Here is a 22,606-nt window from a genome sequence, read left to right as displayed (position 1 = left end):
TGGTTCTGAGTCCCTCGGCAGCCACGGCCAACGGGGAAAGACAAGCAGGGCTCCCGTATCTGGGAGAGGCTGCATCAGCTACTCAGAAGCGTCCCCTTGGCACTGAAGAGGAATGTGTTTGAATTCCCACACACTGACCGGCAGGTACCCAGCTTCGTCAACACTTTTGTGCCCTGATGTAGTCAGAGCCTCTCACACAGCTACCAGATACAGCAGGCATTTACCTTCAGAAACATCTTTAGTATACAGACACAGCAATCTGAATCTGTTTTCCAATGAAGCTTTGTATTACTAGTGTAAGTATGACAGAAACACGGTGGCATTTCAGGCCAGAAGTCTTTCTCCTATTATGCTAGCACAGTCTTTTCTGTGCACAGCCAAGTCTGGCCTGTTCCTTTCGGCTCTCATCGTCAGAGCTAGCTGCACACGTGGCTCGATGCCTTCCGCACTGAGTGCATACATGTTTCCTAAACTGTGCCCATGGGTCGTTAACCTAGCTTCTCAGAGGCAGGGTCCCATCACAGAGCTTCCTTTGCAGATGCAAGAACTAACTCTCGGTCATCCTGAGTGAGTTCTCCAAAGTTTAGTTGTGAGACATCCACACTTGGGAAGCGAACTTCCTGGGTCCCTGCATTCTCCCCAATCCCCCCATCTCCCCTTTGCGAGCAGACTGTGACCTGCAAGCCTTTAGAACACTCCTGGCTGGAAAGCAAGCCATTTCCCATGTGCCCGCAGCCATCTGTAGGAGGGGGGTGGAAGGCAACCAGCCTGCTCCTCGACCTGCAGCCGTCTGTTGGCAGGAGGGCTCCAGCCAGGTGTGGGCTAGGGAGGTTCCATCCAAAGCCTGTGAGCAAGTGAACCACAGGGTTCAGTGCCCACGCTGCGGCTGCTGAGTGTCCCGACACCAGAGCCCTGTGTCCCTGGCACTTTCTGGTGACAGCCACAGACCAAAGACTGACATCTATGGCCGGGGGAAGACACGGTGACAAAAAGCCACACGTCACTCTATAATGTTTGCATCCAGTTCAAGCACCTGATAAGGACACAGTGATATTAACCCAAATGAAAAATAGTTTGTGTTAAATACAACGTGCTACTTGATGCTGAGAAACAGAAGTATCAGTAGAAATTAAGCGTAACACCAAAGTAACTGTCAACTTATTGTTCTTGAAGATTTTTTTTTTTAATTTTCGCAATAACATTAGAGATAGGAATAATCAAAATTTATTACTATCTATTACAGATGACTATTAAATGATGAAGAGGAATTTGAATTTTAGCCTTCCTTGTAATAGTTACGCACATACTGGAACATTTGAAATTAATTGGGTTTACTTCCTTCTTTCTGAACAGTGACTTGTGTGCAAGCCTCTACGAGAGAGAGCTCCTAGCATGGACTCCCTCTGCACATCTGTCCCATGGTCCTCTGGGTTTCTCGCTGTAACTCAGTGGGTCTCATTTACATTTATCCTTCACTGCCATTGTTTAATTTGTGTGTTGAGCGTATAGTCCTGATGGAGTATTTGACCCAAAATTTAGCTTTAGAGTCTTGCACACTCAACAAGCACCCAAAAGTCTGGCAGTGGGCATTGCCGTTATTTTAAATATTTCCAACTGAGAAAATTTAGAGCCAAATCAACTGATCTTGAAACTTTAAAATTAAAAGTTCCAAATGTTAGCTCTTCTTTTTGATTAGAAAATTAATGGATTTCGCCCTGGCCAGGTGGCTCAGTGGATAAAGTGTTGTCCTGGAGCACCAAGGTCGCAGGTTCTATCCCAGGTCAGGGCAAGAATGAGAAGCAATCAGTAAGTGCACAATTAGATGGAGCAACTTAAGTAGAACATCAAGTCTATGTTTCTTTCTCTCTCTCAATCAATTGAAATTTTTTAAAGAAGAAAATCATTGGGTTCCCTCTGGCTTATTGTGCATATTCCTTATTCAGATTTTCCCCATATCCCATACCTTCTTCACACCCCCCAGTGTGATTGCTGTGGCGGCAGCCGCGGGTAAATAATTGCCTGTCTTCACGGCTTGTTCTGGAACCGAGGTGGAGGCTTGCTTCCTGATGTATGCACGCCTCGTTTGGATTCTGCCAACAGCCCCGGGGCTGTATTATTCATGCCTTGACAGAGAGCTCTCACTAAAAGCCTTGGAACAGAGCCAGGTACTGGAGAGAGATAGTGGAGCATCGCAGCCTGCCGCTGAGAGGGGCATCTGTAATCCAGAAAGTGGGGAGGGGACAGAGCGGAAGACAGAGAGAGAAATAGGAACCCCTGTGCCTCCCTCTTCACCGGTTTCACATTGATAGAAATTTCATTTGCATTGAAATAAAATGCCCTAAAAATAATTGCATTTTTTTTCCTAACCACGCTTGAAAGTTTAACACAATTTTCCACGTTTAATTGCAAAGCTGATTTTAATTAGTAAGGCCCTGCATGTGAAAAATGAAGATTCACTCGGGTGCACTGAACGCAGGGTGGTGTCTGCTGAACGTGCTAATTAATGTATGGCTGCCATACAGCAGGGCGCGCTGCGCTGTGGGGTGTTTATGGAAAACTCCGTGCGCACAGCCGCCCAGCCAGTCCTGTGCTTCAGTTCATGAACTCACAACAGCAAGCCCCCTTCGTTCTTTATGAGGCATCACGGTGCGTGTCGTCCCCTGTCCATAAACTTGATAGCATGCCTGTCCTTTTCACTGTTTGTCGCTGACGCTGTAAGTCAGAGGTTAGGACGCCCATGTCAGCATTGTTTGATGGCTTCCACAGTTGCACACACAGCAACAATTGTAGGAGTGGAGAGTCAGGGCAGATGGTTTCCTGGACTTGTCATAGTCCCGACACCTTAGTATTAATCGCACGTGTGCAGACACACCAACCTCAGCATGGTCTTTTTGGACTATGGTGGCAGTTAACCTTTTTTTTTTTTTTATCACAATAAATCCCCTATTTAAAAAAAAAAAAAAGACCATTGGCTGTTATCCTAAGAAAACAACTGCCTGCTGCCGGTCTACCGCATGCCTGCCCACGTGGATACACCTCTGGGCACCTTAGGATCTAGTGTGACTGAGTCGGGTACTTAAAACTGAGAAACAAAGCATTTACTGCACTTCAGGATCTTTTTGATGTATAATAAAATTAAATACATTTTTTCAAATAATTCTGCACAAGAGAAGGAACATAGGTATTTCAGATGGTTTATATGGTATATAAAAATACAAAACAATGGGTTTGGAATGTGAGCAGACTGCACAACTATAGTTGGTGTATAGTAGAGCTGTTGTCCAGGGTTGGCCCACCAAAAAACATGCGGTTCATTTAGGATTCCTGCCATCAGCGCCAGGATCGTGGCAGACACAGTGGGCACATCTCAGATCTGCTGTGGGGGTGGTGGGGTCCTAAAGCAGCCATGAGGGCTGTCAGAGCGGGAAGCCTGCTGGGTAATTGTGAACGGTGGCCACAAGGCCCCTGCAGCTGGCCAGCGCCTTGACCTCAAGCTTGTCCTCCACCTGAGTGTGTGGCCCTCTGCTGGTGCCTTTTCCTGCTGATGGGAGAGGCAGGCCCTAAGCCCATGGCTGTTAGCTCTGTGGGCTCCGTCCACCGAGGGGTGTGTATCCCCCACTCACAGTGAGGATGGCAGGGGAGAGTGGACAGGACCTGAGAGTGTGTGAGCCCAGCACACCAGCCTAAGTTAACTCAGGTGACAGAACGCTTCTGATGACCTGTCTGTGCGCCTGGAGTCTGCGTCAGCAGTGGTGATTTCGGAGAACTCCCTTGTGACCAGCAGTGGGACCCAGGTCTTCAGTCCACACCACACAATAGTCAGCTTGTCGTTATTATTGCTTGCGTCCACGGCTGAGGGGACGGAAGAGTGGTCAGCACAGCCTTGCAGTGCGGGCTCCTACAACCTGTTCTGACGAGGGCATCTTGCTTCTAATGCTGGACCCCAAACATTGGGAGCCCCCTCTTCCTGCCTGACTCAGTGAGATAGGAAGGGAGGAAATGATGACCTCGTGGTGTCCTCTGAGAACGTTTCTGTGAGGCTCGGCATGATCCCAGCTGCAGTGAGTGGACCCCCCTCACACTGGCTGACACGACACAGGCTATGGTCTGGGACTGGCCATCACGCGCTGGGTGTTGGCGTAGCTCAAGGCAGAGGCTTCTGTCCATCTCCAGGCACCTGTCTTGCAACCCTCTGTCCTCCCCCCCCGCATCCTGGGAAGAGACCACACCGAGCCTGACAGCTGCTCCCACCGCGTCCTGGGGAGGCCGGGGGCCAGTTCTGAAGGTCTCTCAGGAGAAACCACCAGTAGCACCCTCTGCGCTGGTGTTCAACCAGGCACCATGGTTCCCGAGCCAGCCCTGACAAGCATGTGTGATGGTCCTCATGAGTAACCTCAAGCCCCGTTCTGGACTGGAGGCTGGCCAGCTGCCCCTAAGACAGTGGATCTTTGAGGGCGCCCCTGGCCTGGAGCGTCAGCATCGTCTGGAACTTTCTAGAAAGGCAGATTCTTGGATCCAGCTCTCTGTTTTCACTCCCCTTCAGGGGGACTCTGATGGTACCCACGTGTGAGAACTGCCCAGAGGAACAGGCCTGTGAGCCAAGGACAGATTCCCGATTGTACGGGGTTCCAGAGACACTGCACATGCAGCTAGAACACAGAGCCACAGCCATGTGATCAGCAAACCAAAGCAAACAGGCACCAAACCTCGCCCCAAGGACTGTTAGTGCCAGACGCTGCCGCACAGATCTGATGCGGGCCCTGTTCTCTCTTAGGATCTGCGTGTGGCCTAGGACCGTCCACGCGACAGAAACCCAGACCAGTGCTACAGTGCACAGCCCCAGCCACACACCAGGTTGTGGCCACCGGCTTTAGTCCCGAAGCATCCAGTGGCCATAGAGGATGGTGTCTAACTGGGAGCAGTGTCACCTTCCCTTTCCCTCTCCGCACATGGTGGGTTTATGAAACTGACAGGGAAATGTTTGGAGTGCTCGGTGCTGTCTGCCTGGGGTTGGGGAGGCCTGGTGTGGGGGTCAGGGCTGTGCACCCAGTGCTTCCGCTCAGCCCTGCTCCCACGGTGGGGTTCCCAGGGCTGTCACAGGGCTTTGGGTGTCACACCGGTGAGGTCCGGAGGCTCTGGGCTGCTCACAGCTCCCACCGGGCCCTGCCTTGTGTATGTCGCTTGCACTGAACAGAGCCCAGTGGCAGGAGCACATGGGTAGCAAAGGGCAGAGCAGCTCCACTAAAGAAAATCTGTGTGAATTCAGCCCAGTGGAGGTGCCTGTTCCCTTACCCGGAGAGGACTGCTGGCCTCAGGCTGGACCCTTAAGATGAATGCACCTTCCCTATCCAGTTAAGGGAAGCCCTGAGTTCCACCTGTGTGTTTCAGGTTTATGAGATCTACTCCCTGTAACGTAGCCCCTCTGCAGTCTGCCAACATCACCCGATGCTGCATCTGACATGGCTAGAGATGAGCCCCATGTACCGGGGCGGGGGGGGGGAGGGGCATTTTCCAAAACCCCAGGGAGGAGAGAGCATCCTGGAAGAAATCCTACTCACAGATAATGTGTTGTGACTCAGTGATGTTCTCCCATCACCTTCCTGCTCTTCAGCCAATCAGATGGCTAGCTGTGCTTCTGAATGGACTATGTGGACCTGCTGGGTGCCAGTGTCAGAGCCACAGACGAGACAGGGAGGGAGAGGAGTGATCAGCGGCCATCCATCTCTCCATCCTGACAGCTGCCCAGCCCAGCCTTCTTGCCCAGCAGGAACTGAGAACTGCGGGCAGGCGAGGGTTGGGGGGAGACTGCCACCTGCGGACAGCAGGTCCAGGAGTCCTGGCCCAACTGCAGCTTGTGCTTCTCCGTTCATAGGCAGGTCCACGAACAAATTATGGGGCAGCTGCTTGGTCCTGGGTCTGAGAAGAGACTTCGCCCTGGGGGGGGGGGGCAGAGGGCGTGGGAGGCAGACACGGAGTCCTTCCCCGCTGTTTAGTGGCTGGCTCTGTCAGGCAGGCCATGTGTGGGACACAGAGGTGGACTGCGGAGGCATGGGGCTGCTCCACCCTGCTCTCAGGACCCCATGCAGCAGTAACAGCAGCCAAGCAGCATGTCTGGGGGAGGCATGCGGCCGTGGGCAAGCCTAGCCCAGGCTGTGCTGTCAGCCCTGCAGCCTCTGCCCTCAACACCGCAGTCACGTGGCTCCGTCCAGCTACTCTGCCATCCCTCAGGTCAGCCTCTCTCTGCCCGCGGCTGCAGTGCTGATCAGGTCCTTACCATAAGGTACACACGCTGAGTGGCAAGTGAACTGAACTTCCCCGAGGCGACACGGCTTTGTCAGTGAGCTTCTTAAATTAATGTAAATTGAGGTCTAATAAAGGGTGGTGGCTGCACAGGACGCAGGGTCTGGAGCTGTCACCAGAGCCCTCTCACCAGTACTCAGCGTCATTCAGTCCCTGCATCCCTGCCCAGGCCACTATGGGCCTGCCCAGAGTCAAGGCACATGGCACAGGCTCCCAGCTCCCCGTCCCACTGGGAAAGGGAGGTGGTCCCATGCTTCTCAGCATCAGAAGCGTTTCAGAATCTGAAGAATAGAAAGTTTGCTTTTCAGATTTTTTACATTTATTTTCCAGGAGATGTTTTGTTAGCAAGAAAAACCAAAAGAAAACACTGTATGGGTTCAGCATGACTAAGATTAAAGGTAGATAAATGCTCGTTTTCTTTTTTTTTTTTTTTCTCTGAACTGAGAATAGGGGGAGGCAGAGAGACAGACACCTGCATGCACCTGATCGGGATCCACCCGGCATGCCCACCAGGGGGCGATGCTCCGCCCATCTAGGACGTTGCTTCGCTGCAACTGGAGACATTCTAGCCCCTGAGGTGGAGGCCATGGAGCCATCCTCAGTGCCTGGGCCAACTTTGCTCCAATGGAACCTTGGCTGCAGGAGAAGAAGAGAGAGACAGAGAGGAGGAGAGGGGGAAGGGTGGAGAAGCAGATGGGCACTTCTCCTGTGTGCCCTGGCCAGGAATCAAACCCAGGACTTCCACACGCCTGGCCAACATTCTTTCTGAGCCAACCGGACAGGGCTCGTTTTCTTAAATTAAGACAAAAAACAAAATTGTAAAGGAGATAATCATGGAAATGGGTGGTCTTTTATTAGTACCAGTTGTGTACGGTCACCGTGCCTACCTACCTGGAGCGCTGTGACATTGCCCAGAACATCAGTAACCACCACTAGGTTTTTTCTGTGATTTTTAATGCACTTTTGCTATTTTTAACTTAGTCTCATATTATAGATGTAAATTTGTACTTGCTTAAATGTTTACTTACCATGGTAACATGAGCCTTTTTCAATGTCATTCAATATTTTTTTCACTACCTTCCATCCAGAGATAGTGGTGTCATGTACACGGCACTTCTCTTGTTGGAATCTAGATTTTTAAAAACATCTCCATATTATAAACTATGTGTGATAAAGACCTTCAGAGACAGTTTCCCACTGTGGGCTCTCCCTCGAGACTGGCGTTGGGGGAGCTCTGGGTGCAGGGCTGAGCATCACTGCCTGGGCTCTGCAGCAGGTGGGACCCACTCATTGCACCAGTGGAACAGGGAGCTGCCCTGTATTTGGCCACGGATAGCATGGAGTGTAATTGTTTTAGGCATACTCGCTTCTTATGCAGAAGAACTTGTGTGTAAAAGGGCTGATCTGTAAAGGATTGATCTTTTTTCAAGAATGGCTTTGCTAGGAAATTCTGGAAGGAGTCACTGCTCACCATTTAAGTCACACCTTTCCTCACATGGCATTAGAGTGAACTCGCCTCCCAGCTCCCCCTTCGCTAGGATGGTTTTTATTCCATCACTGAGTAGGCAGAGAGCGATGCTGGCCACTGACCTGACTCTGGACTTGGAGCCCAGAAGTAGGAGAGGAGCTGAGGGATCAGAGTGTGTCATGCAGGGACAGAGCATCCCATAGGACAGCGCGGAAGCCGCCCTCCCTACACATCTGCCTGTTCTCAGCTGAGAGCCTGGTCTGGAGCCATGACCCTGACCACGCCCCTGCATCCCAAGGTCTGTGGCCCCTGACCACGCCCCTGCATCCCGAGGTCTGTGGCCCCTGACCACGCCCCTGCATCCCGAGGTCTGTGGCCCCTGACCACGCCCCTGCATCCTGAGGTCTGTGGCCCCTGACCATGCCCCTGCATCCTGAGGTCTGTGGCCCCTGACCACGCCCCTGCATCCCGAGGTCTGTGGCCCCTGACCACACCCCTGCATCCTGAGGTCTGTGGCTCCTGACCACACCCCTGCGTCCTGAGGTCTGTGGCCCCTGACCACGCCCCTGTGTCCCGAGGTCTGTGGCCCCTGACCACACCCCTGCATCCCGAGGTCTGTGGCCCCTGACCATGCCCCTGCTTCCTGAGGTCTGTGGACCCTGACCACGCCCCTGCATCCTGAGGTCTGTGGACCCTGACCACGCCCCTGCATCCTGAGGTCTGTGGACCCTGACCGCGCCCCTGTGTCCTGAGGTCTGTGGCTCCTGACCACACCCCTGCATCCTGAGGTCTGTGGCCCCTGACCACACCCCTGTGTCCTGAGGTCTGTGGCTCCTGACCACACACCCCTGCGTCCCGAGGTCACCTGGGTGACCTCTCGCAATGAGGACTGAGACCCATAGTGCGCGGCCACTCAAGAGCTCAGTCAGAGAAGGATTCTGAAACCCAGCTCTTCTGGTCCCAGACCCGCCTCCAGCAAGAAGCCTGAGATCTGGAGGCACAGGGAGGAGGACAGGCAGTTCCTAAGGACACAACAAATGAGAAGAAAGAGTTTGGTCTGTTTAGTGTTGTTAAGCGTGGACACAGAAGAGATAGTTTAGGTGCCATGGAGCAGCACCATTCATGGCAGCCACTGGCTGAGTGCAGCCCAGGGGCTTAGTGTGGACCCGAGGCAGCACTCACCTGGCACACACGTGCAGAGCTGCTTGCTCTTCCTCAGGCCCTCCGTACACTTTCTGCACCACGTAAATAAAGAACACTCATTTCTTTTTTAAAAAAAAAAAAGGTTCTTCAACTTTTATCCCTAGATCTTAGCCCAAGTGCACGAACCAAGGATTGGCTGTGTTTACAGATGGCCCTTCCAAAGCCTGTCCCCTTTCCACGGGTGACAGTGGGCACATGCTGGGACCTGCGAGGGAGGCTCTATGGCCTGGTCAGACTGTGCCCCGGGGGCCCTGCTGAAAACAGTTAGCACCTCTTAACCAGAACACCTGGTCTCACCGTCAGTGAGCTTACACTATAACAGTTTCTCCTTGGGCTCAAAGCTCTGCACAGCTTCAGAGGGACTTGGAGCCCAGAGAAGTAAGGACCTATGTCTCAGAAGCTGGTGTGAGGGACAGCAGAACTGGTGCTCTCACACACACACCCCTGGGGCCTCATACCCATCGAGACTCGGAGTGGAACCTTGTATGAGCGAGCAGTGACTGCAGCAGTTGGCGGCACTCTGCTGTACCCCTTCTGATGGGGAATACTAGAAGGCCGCAGCCAGGTCACAGCCACACTGGGCATGTCCCCCGAGGGCACACCCCTGCTCATACACACACCAGGCTGGAGACAGGTGGACAGAGATGCTGCACTCAGAGATCTGAGAGACCCCAAAAGGATGCTTGACACATAGAGTGCCATTCTTGTGAGCTCTGGAATGGGGACTTCCGTCACTTTTCATGGGATTACTGTAGGAGAAGCAGAGTCACCTGTTCAAAACCTATGTCATGTATCAGGAGAAACTCTGACATCACTTGTCATCTGAGTCTAGAAAAAGAAAGAGTGGCACTGAGGGAATGGAGAGCCACAGCCTGGAATGCAGTGTCCTGTGACCAGTGCCGCCCCCGCAGTGACGGGAACGTCTACAAATTGCACGCCCATGCACTGTGTCGCAGAGCAGGGCAGTGACACAGTGAGTCTTGTGTGTGCTTCCCTAGAACAAGCGTCTCTCAAGCTGAAATACGAAGAGTTGTCCTCCTAGACACTGCCCAGCAGTGGGTGGGACCCGATGGTGGGGGAAGTGGTTGTAAGTTATGCTTCAACCAAAGAGTGTGAGCACCACAGCTGTAACCAACCTTGGTCACAGAAGTTTTTTTTTTTTTTATTGATTTTTAGAGATAGAGAGACATCGATTTGTTGTTCCACTTATCTATGCATTCCTTGGATGATTCTTGCATGTGCCCTGACCAGGGTGGGGGGTGGAACCTGCAACGGTATATCAGGACAACACTCCAACCCATGGAGCTACCTGGCCAGGGCCTTGCCACAGAAATTTCAATTGATATTTTCCCAGGAACACGGTTTGAATCCTCTTTATAACAACTCTATCTGAAGGCACATTATTTGTAGCCTGGTGGCTATTAGACTGTGGAGCACCTTTGAAAATCTGTGGGGTCTGAGCTTATGTATTTTGCTTGTAGGAACCTATTAGGAAAATGCATGTTTAAGATTTACAGTTTCTAGAAAAGTTGTATTTGCCTGAAGTGTGCATATGTGTGTAAATATGTCTACACGTCTGTGCACTTACAAAGTAGTATATACCGTGCATATGTTTTCATATGAGCATATTTCTTTGCACCAAAATGCTCATGTGTCTCTTCCATCCCCAAGCAAAATGTGTCAACATCTCAACCCTTCAATTACCAGGATGTTAAATATTTAACAATTGAATAATTTATTATCCACATATAGACGTCCATATATAGATAAAGTACTCTGTCCTAGAGAGTCTTAAAGCGAAATGTTATATATTTGAGAAAGAGTAGGGAATTTTGCCACTTTGTTTTTATGTATTTTTTGTCCCCAGGATAAAGATATAACTGGTAGAATCATAAATTTTTATACAGCTTGCTTCTCAGTTCTCCCTAAGCCTCTTAGTTATTGTGATTCAGAGTAGTGCTGGTGTGACTTCAGGAGCTTGATTGTAATTACCTCAGTAGTAAGTGTCGCTGTTATGATTATTACTGCAGTAGTAAGTGTTGCTCAGTGTTATTACTGCGGTAGTAAGTGTAACTCAGTGTTGATTATTACTGCAGTAGTAAGTGTAACTCAGTGTTGATTATTACTGCAGTAGTAAGCGTTGCTCAGTGTTGATTATTACTGCAGTGGTGAGTGTTGCTCAGTGTTGATTATTACGGCAGTAGTAAGTGTTGCTCAGTGTTGATTATTACCGCAGTAGTAAGCGTTGCTCAGTGTTGATTATTACTGCAGTGGTGAGTGTTGCTCAGTGTTGATTATTACTGTAGTAGTGTTGCTACAGTACTAAGTACCTGCAGCAGTACGAAGTAGAACAGTCACTTGCTAAGTGTTACATCCTGGCGAGATAGGCCACAGCAGACCCAAAGTGAATTTTATAAGTTTTATTGCAGACCTGCACAGGGACTGCAGGCAACCCATGCAAGGGAGCACTGCAGCCCCCCAAACCTGCCCAGGGACTGCAGGGAACCCACGCCTCCGAAGAGACTGGAGCACTGCAGCACCCTAAACCTGCACAGGGACTGCAGGCAACCCACGCCTCCGAAGAGACTGGAGCACTGCAGCCAACCAAACCTGTGCAGGGACTGCAGGCCCCCAAACCTGCACAGGGACTGCAGCCCCGAGCTTCTACAATGGCTCCTTTTTATAGGGTGGCTGTCTAGGATGAGCAAGCATCATACAGAAGCTGATGTGGCTGTTAGTCATTGGCTAGGGAGGTCGTGCGCAGTTACAGGGCGGGGGGTATTACTCAGTGGAGAATTTTCAAACATAAACTTCTGATAAGGGTCTCTGACTCAATGCAGGATGTTGCTGAACTCTTTGTTCTCAGCGTCACAGGGACCTTGTACACTCTTGGCAGCCCCAGCATGTCAGTACTCCCTGAATCTAACATTCCCCCATCTCTTCTGGGCATAAATCAAATCCTTGATTCTTCATCAGTGGGGAGAATGGCATAAGGCTGGGGCTCATGAGAATTTTCTACTTTAGCTGTAGCTATAAGCTAATTAGGTCAGGGGTCCTCCCTAGTATGTGCTGGCACGCTGATAGTATGCCCTTAGTACTACAAGCTTTACGGACTAATTTCTTTCTGCCTTGTATTTTTCTTCTCTGTACTAACTTCTTACAACTTGCACAAACCTTCTGCAACTTACACAAACCTTCAACTTATACAAACCTTCTGCAACTTACACAAACCTTCTACAACTTACATAAACCTTCAACTTTTATGCACTTTCTTATCCAGGAATAACTGGCCTTCATAACAACTTGCTTTTCCTTTTCTTTTCAAAAGTACCTCTACACCTTATACCTTCTATTATCAAAACCATACAATTCCTTTCTAATTCATCAGAATTCTTAATTCCTAAAAACCTTAACCTTCAGCAAAGACTAAGTTAGTACTAAGTAATCCTCTTTTAAAGATTGCTTTTTGGAGGTGTCCTTTTCCTAAGTAGCCTATTGGACACATGACCAATATTCACAGATTATTCTATAGTGGTAGCTATGAGCACATACATAATTTTCATTTACTTTATAGCTTCTCTCTCAGCCAAGGGACTTACACCCCCTTTCTATATGACTCATAGCAGTACATGCATCAAACCTTAAGATGACTTACTTGGCTTTCCTTTACCTTAGTTTCCCTCCCTCCCCAAGGTCTCCATGCGTGGACCAGTTAACTTCTGGTTTGTGGCTGAAGCAGGGCATGCTGTCCTTCTCAGGGTCAGCTTACAAGGGTTGGCAGGGTCAGTCTTCGCTGTCCACAAAGGTGTCTCTGCTGGGACCGCAAGCTTCAGCCGGCTGCGGTGGACCCAGGCAGGTATGCCTTCTACCTTGGCAGCAGTGGGAGTGGTCAGGATCATGGTGTCTGGACCCGTCTACATGGGAGTCAGTCCTTGGGTGGTGTACTGCTAGAAGTGCCTCTTGGACAGTCTTTGAACAGTTTGCTGAGTAACCTATAAAACCTGCAAGTACTTAGGGAAAGGGTGTTACATTTCTACACTTTGCAGTTAGAGTTTAAGTCCTACTGACTACTGCTTCTAGCTGGAATTAGCAGCAGGTCCCAGCCTATAATAGGCATGGGGCATTGAGATAAGAGAAATAAAGGAGACACTAAACATTAAATAAAGCAATAAAATCAGACTGTCAATACCCACAGTAGAGATGTTTGAGGGATAAATAAAACTTAAATATTCAAGCAAGGCATAGTAGATGGCCCTTGTGTTATTAGCTTATCTGCTACTTGGAAGAAATACCTTAGGCTCCTGAACGATGTCCTTAGGCCTTCAGTGGCAATTCCCAGCACGCTGGGCAAGGTCAGGTCACAGGTAGCTGGAGCAGGGCTAGAAGAGACTGAACCCTCCCTCCATGGAGCAAGGGGGCAGCTTACCTTCTTATGTCCCTCTTTCCATAGCACAGACGTGTCCCTTGATGGGGCCGGGAAGCCTGGCAGGCTTCAGTTCAATGACCTTTCTTTCCACTCTGGAGCAGGACCTTGATAACATGCTATGAAGCGCCTTAGGGTGCTGGAGCCAAAAGTTGGTATTTCCTGACTTCTTTTGGGCCTTATTTGCCTTTTCTGTTACTTCCTTGGTCGTTATAGACCTTAAAAGCCATGCTCAGAAGATCTCACTGAGGGGCTTGACTAAGAGAACAAAATTGGGAATACAACAACAGATAACCTCTAGCTTACTGCACTGTTATCTTTTGCCTGACTAAGCAGTGGCTCAGCCCTTGAGCCGGTGCCCAAGGGGGAGGGGCAAGTGCCTGAAACTGTGAGGGGAGCCTGCCACTTCTCCTGCAGCCAGCTGCAGCCTGGCTGCCTTTTCTTTCTCTACCTCTGCTGCTATGCTGGGCTGCATACTGACCATGCCACCTGCCTACAGGTGGGTGCTGGTGATAGTACACTAAACTCTCTATGTTTTCTATGGGTCTAGCAATCCTTGGTTTGGCCAGTCTGCTCTTAAGTTGGCCATTCTAGTAGCAGACAAACAAACCAAATATGCACACAAAACAAACAAAACTTCTAAAACAAAACCAAAGGGAGAAGGCAGCGTCCTGCGTTCTCCGACTGACCAGGTGGGGAGAAATCAGGTGGCGTCCCGCCTGCTCCACTACACCCTTTTCTAACCAGAGCTCTGTTTCCAAATATTCAAAGAGGAAGCTTATTTACCAAAAGCTTCCTTACCAAACAGTCTCAAGACTCCAAATGTTTCGAATCAGCCAAATTCAGTTTCCAAACAGCAACTGCCAGAGGCTGGCCAGCTACCAACATCTGCTGCAGCCCACTCTGTGAGGAGGGGTCTTACATGGCCAATCTCGCTGGGGCCTCCATCTGTTACATCCTGGCGAGATAGGCCACAGCAGACCCAAAGTGAATTTTATAAGTTTTATTGCAGACCTGCACAGGGACTGCAGGCAACCCATGCAAGGGAGCATTGCAGCCCCCCAAACCTGCCCAGGGACTGCAGGGAACCCACGCCTCCGAAGAGACTGGAGCACTGCAGCACCCCAAACCTGCGCAGGGACTGCAGGCAACCCACGCCTCCGAAGAGACTGGAGCACTGCAGCCAACCAAACCTGTGCAGGGACTGCAGGCCCCCAAACCTGCACAGGGACTGCAGCCCCGAGCTTCTACAATGGCTCCTTTTTATAGGGTGGCTGTCTAGGATGAGCAAGCATCATACAGAAGCTGATGTGGCTGTTAGTCATTGGCTAGGGAGGTCGTGCGCAGTTACAGGGCGGGGGGTATTACTCAGTGGAGAATTTTCAAACATAAACTTCTGATAAGGGTCTCTGACTCAATGCAGGATGTTGCTGAACTCCTTGTTCTCAGCGTCACAGGGACCTTGTACACTCTTGGCAGCCCCAGCATGTCAGTACTCCCTGAATCTAACACTAAGGATGTAGTCATAGTTGCTGCCTCAAGAGCTGAATTTCTTCCTCTGGACTAAATACAGACCAAGAAGACTGCTGCTGTGTCCCCATGAAACGTGGCCTGGCAGCCCTGTAATGAAGACGGCTGTCAGCATGTCATTACTCAGAAAGATAGAGTAAAGTAAGGTAAAGCATTAGCAAACTAGGCTTCTGACAGTCTGACGAGTGTGCTATTCCCCCTCAACAGTGTTCCTCTCCACTAGTGCTCCTCTAGACATGTCCCTTTAATAAAGCTCACGTAAGGGCTGAAGACGCAGTGAGTCGTCAGAATGCAGTGCCCAGATACATCCTCAGTGGGAATCACTTTTCTGGTTAGCATCCATTTCAGCTTCTGTAGGAGCTGGGAGAAGGGATACTTGCTTGGTGGGTGGCAAGTGTGGCCCAGTGCTGACCTTGTACCTGTTATTTAAGCTGTCTGGCCTTGATGTCTTCACCTTCTGGGTGACTTCTGAGGTCCCTCTCTCCTCCAGAGTCTATTGTTCTGGGGACACTGTCTTAGTCATGTTTCCAAACACATGACTCACTAGCTTGTAATAAGTTTGCCACTTCAGGAAACCCTGTGAACCATTTGAGATGTTTAGCTAAAATAGAGTCTAAGTATAAGGTCTACCGGAAAGTTCTCTCTGTTTTTGGAATAAAACAAAATACAAATTTTTCTTACCGTCAATAAACTTTATTAAATAATATAATTGCCATTATTATTAATGATTTCTTGCCAGCGTGAGGGCAATTTATATATCTCATTTTTGAAAAATGTTTTTTATCTTTTGATGTGAAAAATTGAACCAGTGCTTCTTTGATATCGCCTTCATTTTTGAATTTTTTGCCCTTCAAAAAATTTTGTAAGGACAAAAACAAGTGATAGTCGGAAGGTGCTAAGTCCAGGGAATATGGTGAATGAGACAGACATGCTTCTGTAGCATTTCTTCCTTGTTGAAATTTGTAAAAATTACAGTGTCGTAAATGAACTTTATCAGTAGCCATGGGTACACTATCACTTCACACATAAGACGAATGTGAATCAACTTTGTTTTAGTTAATTTGCTATGTCAGTATGTATACATTAAGTGATAAAAATAGAGAGGCACACATGCGCCAAATAAACATACTTACGTGGGAAACTTATTGTGATAGAAATGGACAGAACTTTCCGGTAGACCTTATATATTTTTAGAGCAGTTTAATTTGCCAATCTTACTGCCAAGACATAGAGTAGGTTGTTGGGATCATTCCATTGTAAGTCTCAGCATTCTAATGTGTGGAGCAGACAGTAGATGTCCTCTGGTCAGAAAGGAGACAGCACACATTTGGTTGAAAGCCAGATGCTGGTAGAACCAAACCTAAAGCCAGGTGGGCCCACACCAAGGTATAAAAATACACACCTGCAGCAACAAGGGTGTTGAACATGCTCTGCTCCAGCCTGTGGGGTGTAGAGTAGTGAGGTGGCTCAGTCTCCACAGCCCAGGAGAAAGCTGTGAAGTCAGGGTCAGGTGAGCACATGGGGAAAAGTCAAGAACCACACAAGGTGTTTCACAAGATTGATGCTCAGGTCTAACATGCAGCATTTGTTTTTTTGTCAAGGTTTTGGTCACCTTTAAATCTTTTCTGTATGCTTATTGCCTGTTTTTATATCTTCCTTGGAGAATGGTGCAGAGTTCTTTGTGGCAGAGGACCTGAGTTCTCAAATGATTAGGAATGACTATAGGGAGAAATGAGAACTTGAGGTCCATCAGCCTTGAAGGGTGGGAGAGGGTGCTGCAGGCCAGTGTGGTCATGAGTGAACATGGTATCGCAGGGTGAATAGAGTGCAACATGGGTGCCCACAGCAAAGGGTGAATGTGGGCGGACAGTGAGGTCTACCGTTCTGTCGGGAGGACGGAGCTGCAGTGTACAGGTCCTAATGTTAAGTGAGTGGTGTCTGAATTCGAGACGCTGTTGCACAGCTGCACACACATCAGCTGTGACTCGTGACAGACCTCACTAAAATGACAGCTGAGTCTGGTTCTTAAAGAAAAAGGACACCAGGAAAATGACGGGAGAGGAGGGGATGGGAGCCGGAAGCAGAAGACAGACGGCCGCCCTCAACTAAAGCTGAGTCTTGGGGGTTCTGAAGACCCCTGAGAGGAGCCCCTAATACTCCAGAGTTGGTGGTACCAACAGCCCCAGAGGAGTTGGTGGCCAGTGGACCTGCAGGTGAACTTGGTTGAGAATCTGGCCACTCTGCTTCTCGAGCCAGGTGAGCTCACCATAGAGATGTAACGAGCTTAGAGAGCTGTCTCTGCGGGGACAAAGCAGCTTGGTCCCTGGAGAGCTGAGCCCCAGCAGGAAGGCTCAGCGGCCGTCTGGGCACTGATGGTGCAGGGTTCAGCGTCCTCCATCTCCCTCACAGGACTCCAAGCACATGTCCACCAGCAGGGGCCCGCCCGGGAGAGCCTGGCCCTCCCCTGGGAGCTGGACCTGCCTTGAGAGCTGGGCCCGCCCCTGTGAACTGGAAGGAGCCTCCTGGGAGAAACAGACCAGCCTACAAGAAAAAAGAAACACCTTGTTTTGGATCACCTGGCGAAGCAGCCTCCTCAGATCAGCGCCCAGAGCTCTTAGTCACCAGAGCTCTACCCTAAAGATGAATTGGCAGCCAGAGACTGGTCATGGGGAAAGCCCTGGAGATAAAAACAATACAACAGAAAGAAGACAGGTTGCAGGAAACAGAGAAAGACATTTTTCTTAAAAAATTTAAGACAAAGAAATAAGAAGATTGTTCTCTTAGAAAACTATTAGAGAAAGAAAAATATCATATGACCTCACTCATTTGAGGAATCCAATGAACAGTGTGAACTGAGGTACAGAATTGAAGCAGAGGCAGGATCAAAGGGACCAGAGGGAAAGCGACAGAGGGAAAGGGGGAGGAGAGGATGAGATCAGAGAAGGGAAGGAGATTGGTGAAATTATATACATATAACACAGCGTTATAGAGAACAGAAGAGCAAAGCCGGGAGGGAAGGGGGAACGTTGGGTGCAGGGTGGCAAGGGGGCTGCTGAGGGGAACATGGGTCGGGGGGTGTATTCGGTGGGACACTTGATTCTATGTAAACACAATAAATTTAAATTAAAAAATAGAAAACTATTAGAAACTCTAAGAAATATTAAAAAGTGAAAGATAGCAAGAAACTAAAACTCAGGAGAAGAATTGAAGGTAAGTTGAAGAAATCTCCCAGTTAGGAAACAAAACTGTGGAGAAAATACAGGAAAGAAAAGATAAGAAAACAGTAAAACCCTCCCAGAAGATACAACATCCAAATAATAGTCATTCCAGAACAAGAGGAGAGAATAAACAGTGAGGATAAAACAGTGCAATAAGCAGCCCAGACATCGCCCTGGACTGGATTTCCTATCAGCATAGCCCCCAGCGCAGAGCACAGGAGTGAACGCACCCCTACTGAGAGTGTCACGTGAATTCCGAGCAGGAAGCCAAGCTGGGAACCCCTGCACGCGGGAGACTGGGCGGAGGGCCCGTCATGGTGTCTGCCGCCGTCATTACCTGCAAGTCACCTTGGCTCCAGTGTCTCTGTGATCCCGAGGATGCTTCCATTTATTCCCCATGGTGTCTGTCAACCTGGGTACCTCCCCAAATCATGGGTTTTTGTTGTCTTTTTAGGAGCACTCATCTGTGTTGATGCACACAAGCCCAGAGGCTCTGGTACGACGCAGCGGTGAGGCGGGTGGGCTGCCCAGTGCCTGGCCCCACAGCTCCCGCAGCTAGATGGGCAGCATCCGTGCTTCTCCATGGGCAGGCCTGTCCCTCCAGGCTGCTGGCCACCTCGTCAGCACACACGATGTTCACAGCATGGGTTTAGGATGGCCACGCTCCCCAGACACATGCTCCAGAATTACTCCCAACGGTGTGCTCTGAGATAGGACAGCCCCTGGGGCTCATGACCCAGGTGCGTTGTGGGTTTGAGCAGGTTCCTGCGCACTTGCTGTTTGACGCAGATGAAATGGAGTCGTCTGTGGGTTTGAATTTGTTGTCACACAGGAACTGGAAGTCCGAGGGAGTAGATCACACAGAGTAGGGCAGAATGGGATTTGTTGGTGTCGAAGTGCAGTTTTATTGACAGTTGACCGTCATGGAGACAGAAGACCTTGAGTGTCCACCCAGCCTGTGAACTGACAAGTGACACGAGAAGTCTGAGAGCAGCTGCTTCCACACAGCTGAACATGGAGTCCCGCGGTTACGGACGCAGGCTGAGGGAGCACCTGGCCCAGGAAAACAGCACCAAACGACTGCTGTGGCCACCCCAGGTGTGGTCTGAGCAGCCAGGGAGTTGCCTGGCGTCTGGGAGCTGATTTTGTGCAGTGAGAGCAGAGAATACAACATGGAGCCCCTGAGTGCTGGGTCTGTGCTGTCACCACATGAAGGAGGGCGTTTGAGTAACATTACTGCATAGCACAGAGCCGACAGGTGTGACATCAGGTCCTCATGTCTGCGGTAGTCTGATGGTGAGGGGGGCCCAGACACTGGCGCTAGTGAGTGGCACCTGTTGTGAGGTAGTGTTGATGTATCAGTTTGCTTCTGAACTGAGAAGAGAGCAGAGACACGGGAATGTACCCACAGCCACTGTGACTCATGGTCATGGGCAGACCCTGGAGGAGTGAACACATACTTCCCGTTATACTCACTGTTATTTGGATGAACACAGAGAGGACCCATTAGACAAGTTGGCTCAGACCCCGGACCTTCTCATGAGAAGAGTGGTTGGTGTAGAACTTAGACTTGATGAGTCATCAGGTGGAAATTCAACGGACAAAGTGGAGAGCAGGCTAGGAACAAACCAGTTCAACACCGTGGAATATTCTCCTGAGATTTCGACTCAGATTCTCCCCCAAACTTGTAAAAATTTGCATGAAAGAAATCTCAGAATTATGTTCATTTCATATTAGGAACACTATGCACACCAGTATTTGTTTTCTTCAGTTTTTTTCTGGCTATAAGAGGTGTTATTCTTGTTTTGATGATTATATTGCTAAGAGATAACTTTTGAAAGGCCAGCGACCAGTCCCCCTGGTGTTTTTTAGGCTAGTGGCATGGCCTCCACTCTGCCTCTCCATCCCAGCTGCCCCACCCTTGTCATCCCCTTCCTTATACATGCGTGTGACTTTGCCATCCCCTTCCTACACACATGTGACCTTGCCGTCCCCTCCCTTACACAGGCATGTGACCTTGTCGCCTCCTTCCTTATACATGTGTGTGATTGCATTTCCGATGACTCCCTGTCTCCGGCACAGGAGCCTGGAGTTCTGGTTACCCCGCAGGCTCTCTGACCAATCTGCCCGCCCCCGCCCTGCCATCTTCATGCCCACATGCCTTCACGCCCTCTCCACTCCAGTGTTTTGTATTAATCTAATTTTATTAAAACTATTGTATCATGGTCTTTCTTACAGTCAGGTCTTTGCAAATTCTGTCTTGCTTGAAATGTATGGAAATAGTCTCCTTCCTCCCACATGCTGTGTGTGTCTCCTTCAAAGCCTGTCTCCAGAGTCGCCCTTCCTGGGGGCTCTCTGACTCCTTGACAGGCGGTTCTTGTTTTTCACGACAGAGCTCCCTCTACTTATTTCTGGCATAACATGTATCACATCTCATCCATGCACTGAACAAGGTTGCGGGTATTCGGTGCACTGTGGTGAATGGTAAGCAGTGTGTCTAAGGCAGTGTTACTGATGTGGCTAAGTCTGGTGGGCCGTCAGCGCAGTGAGGCAGTATCTGTGTAGTGAGGTGTGGTCTGAGCTGTCAGTGCAGTGAGGTGGGGTCTGTGCAGTGAGGTAGAGTCAGTGCAATGAGGTGGAGTCTGCAGTGAAGCAGAGTCAGTGCAGTGAGGTGGGGTCAGCACAATGAGTGGGGTCAGTGCCGTCAGTGCAGTGAGGTGGTGTCTGTGTAGTGAGGTGTGGTCTGGGCTGTCAGTGCAGTGAGGTGGGGTCTGTGCAGTGAGGTAGAGTCAGTGCAGTGAGGTGGGGTCAGCACAGTGAGGTGGGATCTGTGCCATCAGTGCAGTGAGGCAGTGTCTGTGTAGTGAGGTGGGGTCTGGACTGTCAGTGCAGTGAGGTGGGGTCAGTGCAATAAGGTGGGGTCTATGCCATTAGTGCAGTGAGGCAGGGTCTGCACAGTGAGGCGGGGTCTGTGCAATGAGGCAGGGTCTGGACCATCAGTGCAGTGAGGCAGGGTCTATACAGTGAGGTAGAGTCAGTGCAGTGAGGTGAGGTCTGTGCAGTGAGGCAGGGTCAGGGCCCTTCATCTCTGAATCTCCAGCGTTGCACAGAGTCCAGCCTGGGGGAGGCTCCCAAATCAACGAGCATTGGATGAGGTCATGACTGAATGCATATTTCACCACAGCCAGGTCCAGATGTGGCTCAGAGGCCAGGGGAACTCCCTACCCAGTTGCTCAGTGAGTGGAGGAGGTCACACGTCCTAGCTGAAACCAGGGGCACATGCCCACAGCACACTGGCTTCTCTGTCTTCTCCCCCTTACTCCTTGCAGCATGTACATAGCGTTTCCAGGAAGAGAGCTGCACATAGCAGCATAGCTTTGGAAAATTGCCAAGTTCAAGGAGAAGTGGCAAGCTACTGCTGCATAGGTCGTAACCACATCTGGGCCAATTCCAACATGATTCAGTGATGACTGCCAATAGGCTGAGCCTGGCCCTGTGCTGCCCGGCGTTGTGCTGCTGAGACAGACATGGGCTGTGGGGGTGTGGGCTGCCCTTGCTCTCATCAGTAGCCATTTGTAGTTGTTATGTCCACAGACAGCACAAGTCTGAGTCCCTCCAAAGCTGTTTCACAGTGTGTTTTATGGTGTGCGTGAACTGGTTCTTCTGCTCCCATGAACGTTGGTGAGTTTGTGTTGTCAGCAGCTGGGGTTATGCGAGTGCCTTCAAAGCAGCCCCCTGGGTTTTATAGAGTCTCAGCTGTTGTGTGGGACAATAGCATGGAGAAGCTGGGAGGTCAGACCTAGTGTTAACGGTGACCAGACACATGCAAGCTGGCTCTCTTGTAGCACTGTCTCGTCAGTGGATGAGCAGACGGTGACAGTGTGTGAGTGCCCGCACTTGTCCAGCCTTTGTGTGGAAGACAGTCACGCTAAACCCGTTCTGGTCGCCAGCGGTGACAATGTGGGTCGTCACTCTCTTTCTCTCTCTGTCTTTTTGTCTTAACAGTGTATATGGTTGCCCCTTGGCTAAAAAAAGAAAAACACAAGATAAACAGCCCCAAGAACCTGCTCCCAAACGGAAGCCGTTTGCGGTGAAGGCGGACAGCTCATCCATGGACGACTGCTATGACAGCGACGGCACAGAGGACATGGACGAGAAGGAGGAGGATGAGGAGGAGGAGTACTCCGAGGACGACGATGAGCCCAGGGAGGACGAGGACGAGGACGAGGACGAGGAGGGGGACCGCGAGGAGGAGGAGGAGATCGAGGAGGAGGACGAGGAAGACGAGGATGAGGACGGGGAGGACGTGGAGGACGAGGAGGAGGACGAAGACGAGGAGGAGGAGGAAGAGGAGGAGGAGGAAGAGAACGGTAATCTTGAACATAGTAGCACCCTATTGGGTGGCGGTCTGGGCCAGTTCATCAGCGGGAGTCCCGGGTGTGGCACTGGTGATACGTTAGTGAG

At 50.2% G+C, this 22,606-nt stretch overlaps 1 protein-coding gene and 1 long non-coding RNA gene across 9 annotated transcripts in view; one reads left to right on the top strand and one right to left on the bottom strand.

The window, feature by feature from the left end:
* The window catches only part of MYT1L (myelin transcription factor 1 like), a 364,482-nt gene that overhangs the window by 245,024 nt on the left and 96,852 nt on the right, over positions 1-22,606 (top strand). For all 8 annotated transcript variants that reach the window (XM_066385811.1, XM_066385810.1, XM_066385808.1 and 5 more), the window contains one exon: positions 22,148-22,512. In XM_066385811.1, coding sequence (XP_066241908.1) covers positions 22,148-22,512 — 365 coding nt within the window. The remainder of the gene's footprint in view (positions 1-22,147; positions 22,513-22,606) is intronic.
* On the bottom strand, positions 13,548-14,824 carry LOC136406029 (uncharacterized). Its single transcript, XR_010751611.1, has 3 exons — positions 14,525-14,824; positions 14,196-14,461; positions 13,548-13,652 (listed from the first exon to the last, which is right to left on the bottom strand). It is a non-coding gene; the product is annotated as an uncharacterized lncRNA (long non-coding RNA).

The sequence above is a fragment of the Saccopteryx leptura genome, chromosome 5, assembly GCF_036850995.1.
Source record: "Saccopteryx leptura isolate mSacLep1 chromosome 5, mSacLep1_pri_phased_curated, whole genome shotgun sequence".
In the NCBI taxonomy this organism is placed as follows: Eukaryota; Metazoa; Chordata; class Mammalia; order Chiroptera; family Emballonuridae; genus Saccopteryx; species Saccopteryx leptura.
Note: the sequence above shows the minus strand (reverse complement) of the source record. Positions and strands in the feature narration are given on the sequence as shown.